Source organism: Dermacentor andersoni, chromosome 1, assembly GCF_023375885.2.
Source record: "Dermacentor andersoni chromosome 1, qqDerAnde1_hic_scaffold, whole genome shotgun sequence".
Classification (NCBI taxonomy): domain Eukaryota; kingdom Metazoa; phylum Arthropoda; class Arachnida; order Ixodida; family Ixodidae; genus Dermacentor; species Dermacentor andersoni.
In genome coordinates this window covers 307,553,984-307,566,674 of record NC_092814.1, presented here as the reverse complement: position 1 = coordinate 307,566,674, position 12,691 = coordinate 307,553,984, and the positions used below count along the sequence as shown (strand labels likewise).

The 12,691-nt window shown below is 42.1% G+C and overlaps 1 protein-coding gene across 4 annotated transcripts in view; it reads right to left on the bottom strand.

The window, feature by feature from the left end:
* Window positions 1-12,691, bottom strand: part of Rab14 (RAS oncogene family member Rab14) — a 61,250-nt gene that overhangs the window by 38,901 nt on the left and 9,658 nt on the right. For all 4 annotated transcript variants that reach the window (XM_050196023.3, XM_050196024.3, XM_055063363.2 and 1 more), the window contains exons 3-4: window positions 8,179-8,245; window positions 4,145-4,232 (exon numbers count right to left, since the gene is read on the bottom strand). In XM_050196023.3, the coding sequence (XP_050051980.1) occupies window positions 4,145-4,232; window positions 8,179-8,245 (155 nt within the window). The remainder of the gene's footprint in view (window positions 1-4,144; window positions 4,233-8,178; window positions 8,246-12,691) is intronic.

Genomic DNA, 12,691 nt, shown 5'->3' with positions numbered 1-12,691 from the left:
ACTGTTATTTGTGTGGTGTGTTGCTTGAATTGACGAATTAAAGTTTAGAGAAGTAATAAAACACACAAACAGAATGTCTGCGTGTTTTTCGTTTTACTTCGCACTGAAGCAAGAGAGATGTACTTCCGCTTCATCTGCTTGTCCCCACGGCCGTGCAGTCACGTGTGCAGGTACCAAAACCATGCCATTTTCTACCATGTTGCAGAACATGATCATGCTCTGCGATCCGCTTGTTCTGCCTCAGTATTCATGTAGCACCAAATTATACCGCTAGTCATGTGTCCTTGTGCACAGCGCGCAAAATTGTGCGCTGCGTGAACGAGACAACAGCTCGTGCACAACGCTGTCAGCGCAAGTGTGTAACGCCGAGAAAAAAAAAAAAAAACGAGGAGAAAGAAAAATGAAGGCGGGGGCCTGTGACATATGCGTCACGCGATCCTCGAGGTCCGGTATGGGAGAACGCAGGGAAGGAATTTTACTTGCGGAGGCTAGACGGGGCGAGTGGAGAGAGCATCTTGCTTTGCAGTGGAGCCTGCCTGCTGAAATCATGGGTTCGCGGCACTAAAATATTTATATCTTGGCTATTAATAAGCCAATTTGAAACATTTTTGTGGCAGAACGCTCCCTACGGCACATGTAACAACTTGCAGTGTACGACCAAAATTTGCTATGGGGCCTGGTGAGGGGTCCTTTAAGGCTCTGTTTGCGATAATATTGATGCCTTAGAGATTCTCGAGCACTAATCTAACATTTTAGCTTGACTTAGTATTTGCCTTTAGTGTCCCTTTAATATTGCTGTAGCTGCATTGTAGAAAAAGATATAGCTATCTAAACTTCAAATGAGTTTTTCTCAGTTCTATGTTTTTACACACCACACTCAGCCTTACAGGGCTTCTCTCTATAATGTTGTTGATAGACAATAACAAGTTTGGTATCAGTATATTCATATTGATATGATCTAGGGGGTGATGTTATTTCTGCTACTATAGCATAATTTTGCAAATTACAATAAAAAGAATGAGTGAAAAATAATAAAAAAATATTCACAGTAAATGTTGGTCTGGTTTCTTACCTTTAGAATGCTGTCAAACAAATAAATATAGCATCCCCCCCTAGAGCAAGTCTTTGGCATTAGCATCATGCACTTACTTTATGTGCTTAGCAATGCGAAATTGCCAAAAAGCCCTGTAAGAAGTACACATTAAGTTTATTTTTAGACTTTAATACTTTCTGAACCAGAGTAGGTATCGAAAAACCAATTATAGATTTGAAATCGGCATGAAAAACTGATTGAAACAGCAAAGTTTAGTCCAGATCGAACCAAAAATAAAGAACCTTTTAGAACCCGTGTCCCCCTCTAAGTCAAATCAACACAATACAGTTCATTTCTGAACACTACATATGAAACCAGCTGCCTGCTCCTGATAAGAAATACAAACCACATAAAGCAAACAGTTGCAAATGTTTCATCATTGCTCACTGGAGTAGGCTAGTCAACCTTTGGCGGCTTCACTTGGGAATCTTCGAGACTGTGCAGTAAACTTCAAAGCAGGGAATGACACTGGGACAAGAGCACTTTACTTTTCAGCCCTGTTGTGATTGGTTTCATCGACCACTAGTGTAACCAGTTCCTCATCGAGAAACTACTGTATGTGCTCTAGACGGTCATCTGGCGACATCGAATTGAAAGTCTTGCTGGAACGGCTAAAAATAGAAACCGAGGAGGCTTGCGCAAGGATCGTTGACATCAAGCGGCACCCACTGATGAGCACTCGCAATGTTCTTTTCTGAGATGTTCTTATCCCCAGAAAAACTGCTCAAATCAGCGTCATCGCTGTCTTAATCCAGACACAAGATATAGATTCGGTATGCGAATCATCTTCTTTGGAAGAAGATGAAGATAAAAAGCTTCTTTTTCGGGTTGACAGGCCAGCTATGCATGCGTCGCCGTAACCAGACACCACATTTTCACACAAAAACCACGCTCCTGTCGCAAGAGAAACTGACATCAAGTAAGTGCTTCCATCTGGTGGGCGACACACAATCCAAGCCACAGACGAGCGCTTCTTGTCCTAAACACTCAAGAGGAAAACTGTTCTCGTAGAATAAGTTCTGCTCATCCAAAACAATTTGGGGATGCTTTGGCTAGGACGAGTTCTGTTTGTCCTGAACACTAAAGGGGTTAATTATGCATTTCAATTTTTTGTGCAGTGTTCGTCCCTTCAAGCAGACCAGCTCATGAACTAGAATTGTGCTATCTGGCACAGACAACCTTTAAAGAATTTTGAAAGTGCTCGCTGAAACACCCGGTGTATATATACGTGCTGTGAACACCAGAGAAAACAACCATTGCCAACTAACACAAGCTTCCATACTTGCATCCTGCATCAAACTTTTTTTTCCGAGTTAGAAACGGAATGGTTTAACGGTTGGGGTGTTAAGTGCACAACTGACAACTACACTACAAGACTATCTGAAACCGCTCCACTGTTGACGCCACAAACGCACTTATTGCATAGTTTTCTAGAAAAAAAAAAAAAAGGAGAACAGCACGCAAACATGCATGTAGCAGTATTGCTATAAAGTAACCTGTATATAACTTCATTTAAACAAAGCAACAGGCATTCACACGTTTAGTCTTGAAAGGCTGGAGGCAAATTAGTTGTACAATCTTGCATGGCTTCCTTGCCTAGTGAAAAGTGCCATTTTTACTTATGCCCCTGACTAAAGCTAACCAGTGAAAATAAAACTTCACAGTAATATAACAATAATTATCTGCCACATGAACTCCCACGATGTAGTGAACAAGTTTTAGAAAGGCGTCTTAGCAATTGGCTGAGAGTCACGATAGGTTAAAAATATACTGCCACCATATTTTCAATTCCTCATTTTTTCCGTTAAATTAAGGTCCATGACTCCTAAACCCTAGAAAATATGCTGGCAAGCCTCAAAACGCTCTAACTAATAAAATATAATAGCAGACTTCTGTTAATTCAGCCCTGACGGGACCAACAAAATTACATTATCCGGCAGTGGATTAAGATGCAGAAAAAATACCAAAACACACTGCCCTATTCTAACATGCGGGGCTGTCTGTTCAAAGTAGACAAGTAATATAGAAACGACATTAAAGCACCTAAACATAGTAGAAATCTAACATGCTCCCGATTTTTTAGCACAAGAAATGGGCAAGGGTCTACTAGGTGTTGCACACTGGCGGCCGGTTTCCTATAGTCAACTTCACTGCACTACATCTGTGTTAAGGCCAATCACCAAGGAGCAAAAAAGCTAACTTTCAACAACCAAAAACTGGCTGTTTGCCGCCGATCTAATCTCTGCAGATATTCACCACCTAGCTAGCACCACCACCCTAAGTGGCTGCGTGCACCGGAGAGCTTGCAACAATGATTGTAGCACAGCCGTTGGCTTTCGTTGGCCACCTAAGTCGAGTTCATCTGGCCACAACAATTCCTCGCAGGCTGCGTTAGTGGCACGGTCAGCGGTGTTTGCCCGCTCTTGCTTGCATTAAGTGTGGGGTGACAAATATGCAGCAGTGCTCCGTGCTGGAATATTCCGCTACGCAATATTCACAGCAAAAGTTCGCTCCATGGAGGTTGGCCTTTATGCAATAAAGCATAGAAATGCTACAAAAGCTGCTTTGATTTCCTGACTGCACCGCGCAGGCAATTTTTGGCCCCATTTTCTTGAATCAAAAGCATGCGTGTGCTGACTAGTCAAGTTCACATTAACTAACAAAGGCGAATGTTAGGACCGAAATAGCGATAGTTTGAACCCACAGAAATGAACGGCACTGCATAGGACCTTCAGTCGTGATCGCAATGACCAAAAAATCCAATTAACCGGAGTCAAATTAACAGAAATCTACTGCAGCTTTTCTATAGCCATTTTCAGTTTCATTTCTTAGGAAGTTCTAAAACACTTTTAACAATGTAGCTGCACAAAAGCACGCTGTGGATAGACTGCGGACAGCTGGCAGCAAAATAGTGCACATTTTTGCGGATCAGACACAGTTGCAAAAGCAGCTGTCTTTCAGGCTTCTCACATGCGCACTTACGCTATTTCTGCTGTACTACTTCATTCATACGAAAAAAGAACTTCCAATGTGCTTGTTTCCACTGCTCACCATTTTCGTCAGCAAACTGCTTTGCCTCGTCATACGTGACATCTCTCTGAGCTTCAAGATCACATTTGTTACCAATCAAGAAGATGACCTGCACACAAAATGGGGGGAAACAATGGAACAGTTGACATGAAAAGAATCTGGAATAAAAGATCACTTCTTCTGTGGTGTGAACCATACAACAAGGCTAACAAAACGAGAGCAAACCCCATTACCTGGAAGCAGGCACAGGCAGGATATCCATCATTTTTATTATTATTAATGTGCACATACTTAACTGTGCTGCCATTGCCCTTTCTCTGATCATCTATCACCCACCAACGTCCTCTTCACTACCTCAGAGATTAGAAACAGGGCTTATCATGTTGCCCAACCCTTTCTATTTGTTGCCAAGTTACCCCTTCAAAAACCCCTCCATATACATTTCTGCCGACTACGTTGAATACCGGCAACCTACCCTCCTCCTCCGCAATCCTCTCTCACTCATTCCCTTAGCTTCCGGCATGATGATTTCGGATGACTTAAGTGGAACTTACGTCATCTCAGCATCTAGTTCAGAGCAGAAGCAACGTCATCTGACATTTGCTACTGCTGCATAGAGGTGCGAGCCTGCAACAGCAGTGAAAGGGAAAATCCAGGAAGCTGAAACCCTGGGAGTGGAAATTGTGGGATTGGAACAAGTGTGAGCAGCAATGTATCAGGGAAGGATGGTGCGCATCAAAGGTTAGCACTACTTGGCAAAAGCAGTGATGGCAGGTGAATGGTGGGGCTGTAAGCCCTTCCTTCCCCGCAAGCCAACCTTTTATAAGCTTCAATAGCTTTTGTCAGTGCATCACAATATCATTGCTGGTGGTTCAGCCAGAGGAACACTTGACAGTAAGATTAAGAGGGTGATATTGTTGTACTTGAACAATCACACAGTACGTTTGTTGCTTTATTACTTAAAGACAGATACAGGCTGAGGGTTCGATTCACAGCGCAAACTGTGCAGTAGCGTTTTCTGTTCAGCAAAGCCAAAAGTGATGCATGACCTAACACGTGGCTCCTTGGCATGACCTCAGAGATTGCAACAGCACAGCCATGCAATCTCAGAGACCATGCTGCTACATAGTGTAGAAACTGTGGTCGGCGTGGGGTGCTGCGATGAGCCCTCTTGCCACCCAGACGCTCAGACACGAGCCAGTCTGAGTGGCCGGCAGCTGTGGTGCGCTGAAAAATATGATGCGGCATGCTGGGACTTGCATTGCAGCGACACCACCAGGTACACGCATCGTGCTGTTAAAGGCTGCTTACAAAAAAATAAAATTACCAGCTCAGTGGCTTTTACCCGGTGCCTTTTGCCAAGACTGATTCAACAGTATAAAGTATTACTCATTTGTCAGCAATTTATCCAAAGTGAATTTTCATTGCAGTTGGTCTCTAACCCTTGGATGGAGATGAGTAGATGCACACCAGCATGTACTCAGTGCTGGTGCATGTCTACATTAACTGCCATGACAAATTGCGAAAAATTTTTTTTAGAAGTGCTGCATTTTTCCGAGACCTCCATATTTTGTGTCAATTTTTTCTACAAAGTATGACACCAGGTATGCCTACTGCACTTCTACTGGTCTTGTTGAAAAAGCCATAGCAAAAGTCATTGTGTATTATATTTACTTCTCAATATTACAAAAAACTGCACATATACACAAGCAAAAAATTGCGGGCAGTTCACGACAAATTAACTCTTCATCGGCACCAGAGGACGCTTATCGCACCAGAGGACGCTTATCGTGATAACGAGTTGCCTCGTCTTCGGCCAGAGTTAACCCAAGTCTATGAGATATATTTGCTTAAAACCATGTATATACCTGTGAAAGGCTTCCCTCCCCTTACCATGAATTATACGCCCTCCCTGCCAAAGACCCGGCTATCAGGATTCCACATATTGACAGGTGTACGCATATTTGAAGCTTTTGAATAACAAATCATCTACCTGCGCTGTTCTTGAATCTAATTGTTACTATTCAAGATGTGTTAACTCTTTTGTAAAATGTGCACTGACTCTGCAACGACTACTTCAAAACGAAAGGTACTAACGTTCCTTTTAATCACTAATGTAAGCACATACCAGATAACACAGACTGCAATCAGTCAGTTTAGAAGATTGTTGACTAGCACAAATGCCAAGGAAAAAACTTTTATCCCTTTGTATTGCAGTTGAACTAGGCCTGCAGGTTGAACTCATCTTTAAACAAGGCTTTATAAATTGAGCAGTCCATAAAGCACTCTCAAAGTTACCTGCCTGCAAACAGTGCCCAGCGGCCATTTTTTTTTATTTTTTTCACTTATTTCGCTGTTCATTCCAAGACAAATAACACAAGCTTTGCAAATTGTCATTGTTGTGAAGTTTGGTGTTTTAGAGCACCACAAGCACACGCAAAATTATAAACCAGGAGGCAGCATAGCACAGTAGGAAAGGCATGGAAACTGGCAACTGCAACGGAGGAGTGCCTCTTATTTGTGGCTGTTATGACTTAGCTGTCAAGTGAAAAATCTTTATTTCTTCCCTCTAACACTGCAACAAGCAGGTGGGGTAGCTGTTCTTAAAGCATGTGCCAACAAACGAGGGCTGTCACAACTACAGAAAAATTTACGTGAATTTTGGGCAAAATAAAGAAAGTATGCTGCATCAAATTTCGCCTTGATCTGTCTTTTCTGCTAAAAACTTTTCCTGAAAAATGGAAGTCCCTACTTCCCTTAAGGAAAGCTAATATCCATAAAAGAATTACGGTGTTTCACGTGCCAAAGCCATGATCCAATTATGAGGTGCGCTGTAGTGGGGGACTCCGGAGTAGTTTGGACCGCATGAGGTTCTTTAATGTGCACCAAATTCTAAGTACACAGGTGTTTTCACACTCCACCCCGATTAAAATACGGCCACCATGGCTGGGTTTCGATCCCGCAACCTCATGCTTAGCAGGCAACACCATAGCCACTAAGCAACCACGGCGCGTCTAATATTCATAACTGTATTGTTCGAGTTAGAAGGATAGAGGGAACAGAGAGACTCTACAATAACTATGTGAAGCCAACAGGCAATGAAACCAGGGAAAGTGTAGGGTAAGGTAACTCTTATTTAAATTGAATTGCATAAATAATTATGATTGAGGGTTACATGTGCAAAGTGTTTATGTTCTTAGTAAAGAAAATGGTAAGTGAAAGTGGAAGAACTGCCACTGATGGAAGCCATACCCTCAACCTCCAGTTCCCACAGATGGCAAGTTCTCTTTTCTTTTTCATTTCACTTTTACTATGCATGCTGACATATGCCTTTTCCTAATTTTTGTGCTATTCGACATGGCATACAAAAAGATCACCTTTTATCTGTGGTATCTTAGATTAATTTTTATGCTTGCCTTGCACAAGAAATTAGTTTTATAGCAGCTTTTTTACTGGCAGGGCAAATGCATGCTGCTTGTAACTACAATTATCAGCCTGGTATAAAAATGCAACAGTATTCCCACATCCTCATGTGTGGACAAACAACACAAGCCTACAAAATAAAACATAACAATGGAAGACTAGAACATTGCATTGAATTAATATTAGAAAAACCTCTGAATCAATACTATCATTGCTTGAATCTTATTTCACCTGGCTACACCAAGAGATATACCTACTGCTATACATTTTACATTCTATGCCCACCAAAACCACTAAGCTTTAAGCAAAAAGCAGACCCTTCCAAAAGACAGAAGCAAAAGTAGTCAGTACAACCAGCATTCAAGCAGTAATGTGCAGTTTCAGCCATTACTATGCATTTGCGTATTTCACACTTTATAACGCAACTCATACCATCGGGGGCATGTATGCAACTTGCCCTGCTCAGTGCCTAGTATGCGTTCACCATACTATAGATGGGGAGGTGGTGAAACCTAAGGACAGCACTGAACACTACAGACTGCCGCTCCAGCAGACTTGCCAACATTCCGTCATACAATGTCTGGAGCGCAGCACGCAGTGCATTGCCGTGGCACAAACAAACAGGGACTCACTGTGTTGGGGTTGGTGAGGTTCCTTGCGTCAGTTAGCCAGCTGCTGAGATGGTTGTACGTGCTGCGCCTGCAGCCAAGACATGAAAACCATGTGGCACTCTTCATTGTGCATTCAAGACCACAGACAGCTAGCGATCAGGCAGGGGCCACTCTTTTTCACATAGCTCCTACTGAAATTTAGCAGACGGCTTATGATTGGCTGAATAATTTGTGGGGTTTAATGTCCCAAAGCAACACTAGGGCTATGGAGTCTTTCACTGCAGCATCTCTCAAATTAATTTTGATCACTTTTCTTTAGTGTACACCTAAGTATTAGCACACAAGCATTTTGTCAGTCTGCCCCTCTTGGAATGGAGCTGCCACGGCTGGGAATCAAGCCCCCTTGACCTAAGTCTCAGCAAAAGAATGCCATAGACAATGAGCTACCACATTGGGTAACACATGGCTTTCCCCATTCTATGGCAAGCGAGTGGGAATACATTCCTAACACAACTACCAACCCTCAACAAGTACAATGACACAACAGAAAGTACTGCCGGTTACAACATCTTGCCTCATGCTTACTGTAAACCTTAAAGGGTCTGAGACAAAAAAAAAGGGGGAGGGAGGATTATTATACTTGAACACTTACTAGATTCACCACTTGTCTTACTTTTGCACTAAGTCATGATGTTGGAGGCCAGACCAGCAAGCTCTGTGCTTATGTCATGTGACTGATCATCTAGTCACTTTCATTTCGCAATACACATTCTGCAAACATAGGGATTGGAGGTCCACAAGTGAGACGTCTTCGACCAGGTTTTTGGGCAGCTATAAGTTGTCTGCCCATTTCCATAACCAACACTCCCGCATCCCATTAAAAAATTTAGATGCAAGCACCATCCAAGAATTACCTCATGTCTGTACCTTTACGTTTTTTATTCATAAACACAATTTGTTCATATAAATGCTACCAGTACACTATAATGGGCACTGAAAAAAAAAAACTATCAGCACTAAGATAACAGCTTTAAAAACCTTTTGTTACAAAGGGAATGCTAACTATACTCAAGCTAAACCTCTGTTATGATGAGAGGGGAAAGTTAAGTGCATTTATATGTGCAATTAACACAGCTAACAGAATAGCAGCTGTTAGGTTTCTCGCATTAAGTGAACATAACTGCAGTATGCTATAACACAAATTCATCTTGACTATGGTAAGCATGGCTCATGTACTGGGGGAACAAGAGTGCATTTCTTTGATGTGTTTGTCAGGAAATTTATAAGCTGCCACTTCATATAGCAATGCAACTCGTGCTTCATGAAAACTGAGACCGTACAATTAGTGCCCAATGTGTGTTGTGGTTCTGTCTCCGATCCACTAGTCTGACTAAGGCCGAATTCACATATCTTTTCATTTGCAAGAGCCGTCTCACATTGCCCAGATGCCTTCACTAATTCACAGTTGAATTTCGTTAATTCGACCCTGACGGGAACAACGAAATTAATCAAAATTAGACAAAATGCCCAAGAACCCCAAAACACACTGCTGATTCATTTGGCAGCATTTGCCCAATACTAGCACGTCCCCGAAACAAAAGTACACTCACTTTCCATATGTCCAAAGCAGAAAACTAAAATAGAAATGACAGTAAAGCTCTGAAACAAAGTATAAATCTAACTTGCACCCAATTCCTTAGCAAGAAAAATGGGACAAGGCTCTAATATGTGTTGCACCACGGCAGCCGGTTTCCTAAAGCTAGCTTAGCCGTTATATGTGCGTGTGGTTATGAATAAAAAACCTAAAGGTAGGGACTTGAGGGAATCCTTAGATGGTGCTTACAGTTTTGTTCCATCTAAATTTTTTAATGGAGTGCGGGAGGGTTGGTTATGGAAATATGCAGACAACTTGTAGCTGTCCCAAAACCTGGTCGAAGATGTCGCACTTGTAGACCCTCAAGTCTAAGTTTGTAGAATTTGCACTGTGAAATGAAAGTGACTAGGTGATCTGTCTCATGACAAGCACAAAGCTTGCTGGTCTGGCGTCCAACAGCATGACTTAGTGCGCCGTGCCACAGTCCCTCAGTTCTGGTGTGGGAAAAAGTAGGGAAGAAACACCACTTGCAGACGCTAGTCAAGGCAAAGGGGGACAGTGTCTCCCTAGACAGACACACCAGCCTCCCATGCATTTCTATGGGCCCAAACTTTCTATGTTTATAGCGCATGAAATGTACACCTATGGTTTACATATGCCGAGAGCCGTCGGTACAAATTCCAAACGAAGCCGGAGGTGGCTTGGGGTGAAGCCCTCTTCCATTTTTATGCCTGGGGTTTCCTCCTAATGCTACAAGAGTTTCTGCAAAATATTTTTTTCTATTTGTCAATTATGCTTATTCCTGATGAGTCTTGCATTTATAGATTTTTTTTAAATACACATTTTTTATCTTCAGATATTTATATGTGCTGTCATTAAAAGGTTAAAGGCCTCCTTACTAGGTTTGGGCAGGGCAAACAAACAAGTGCGGCGCGTAGAAACCACGGTGACGTTCGCGTCTGTCTGCAAAGTATGACACAGCTGGTGTGAAAACGGTCAAAAGTGTATGCGATACCACTGCAGCTGAAGATCTTGCATCTGTCTGACTTCCCTGACTGTGCTTAAAGAAAAAAATAACTAGTCCCGTGCCAAACTTATGCTTCATCGTCCTGTGTTCCTGCCCTAAACCAACAAATGACGCTTGCTGCCTGTCATTCAGTGTTGGCCAGACATGTAGCCAGAAACTTCATACTCAATATTGAAACTCTGCAATCAATACAGGGTTAACAATTAGGCAGTAGAGGGAAAAACATGCCAATGATTATTAAAACTTAAAAAAGGATGCCTTTACACACTTTGAAGTTGCAATGGCTATGTTTTGTATTAGAGACAGGAGCAAGCAACTAAAACTGCCACTTCTGAATTTCTAGGGTGCCAAATTTTGCACAAAGAGAAAAAAATGGCATCCAAAAGTTCCGCTTATGAGTGAACAAGAAGGCGAACCAAGAGGCCCAATTTTGTTAGACACAACCATACAAAGCCAACAGGTAATGAAGCTATGGAAATCGCACAGGAAATTATTTGTGGATTTAATTGAGTGTAGAAATAATAAGCTAAAGGGAAATGAAAGTGGATGAAAAAATAACTTGCCGCCAGTGAGAGCCAAACACACAACCTCCACTAATTATGCGTGCGTTGCACTCCGTGTGCTGTGTATGTAGTATGCACAAGTATGTACATGCACACTCGTGTATGTATGTACAAGTGTGTGCCTAAAGGGCATTATAGGGACTATTCATGGTGCGTAGACTAGCAATGGCATTCTTTTGCCAAGCATACGAGCATGGGTTCGACTTTGGTTGCTACATTCTGATGACGGTGGAATAGAATGCAAAAACACCTACACATCAAGATTACAATGTGCATTACATAGCTGATGAAAATCGGAGCTTCTAATAGCCAAGACACAATTTTGGTCCATCGATTAACAAAAATGTAACAAAGTAAATATGCTGAATGGACATGCTGAATGGAGGAATAAAAACAAGAAAGTGCAGCGTTGAATGAGCTCACAATGGTATGAAAGTGACAGTGGAAGAAAACAAGCAGAGGACCAATAACCACCCATCTCATCACCTAATAGCTTTACTCATTATGGTATGCCGCATTAGCACTATCATGTGAAAAAGCAGGTATGTAGTGGGAAACTATTGCCAACCAGACCAAATTTTGAACACTTTGTTAACAGCAAACCAGGTGGGAGGGTTAGTGCTAGTCACTTGTGGCCCACACGTCAAATTTAGCAGCCCCTTTCTTTTTCTGCGAGTTGTGAAATCTGCCGTAAACATATTTCTTTTGAGAAAATGGGCTCCAAATGGTCAAAACTATCAATGAACAGCCACAGAAGCGCTGCCTGTCCGCTATAAAGCCCTTCATGGTCAGACAAAGATAGTGGGGCAATAGCAGTGACAAGCATCACTTCAATATTAAGCAGAAACAAAAGTTTCTTGTGCAGCTACAGCTGGACCAAAAATTTTTCTGGGCAATGTTAAATGTTTACCTAGTTTTTGTGCTTCACTTTTTATATGTTTCAGGCCATGTTATCTCGTAACAATAATAATAAAAAAAAAGCCTATTACCATTGGCTCAAGCTCCATTATTTGCACTTAATCGTAACACAATAAGAAAGCTGTTTTTCACCATGTTTCCACAGGCCACAGCTGCGGTGTTGCTAATTTATTTTGTTACTGAATTCACACAATAAGTGCTGGCAGCACAAACTGGCATGTCTCAACAAGATCATGCACAAAGCTTCCCCGTAGTACTAAATGCTTGTTTTTCAGTCGTGAAGGATCTATTCCACACCTGCCAACCTGTGAAATTTAAAATAAATAAAATCCTCACAGACTTCTAAAGGCAACAGGGGGGGGGGGGGGGGGGGGGGGGGGGGCTCAGCACGGGAATAGCATGCATTCTTCATTAAATGTTTACCCCAAATAC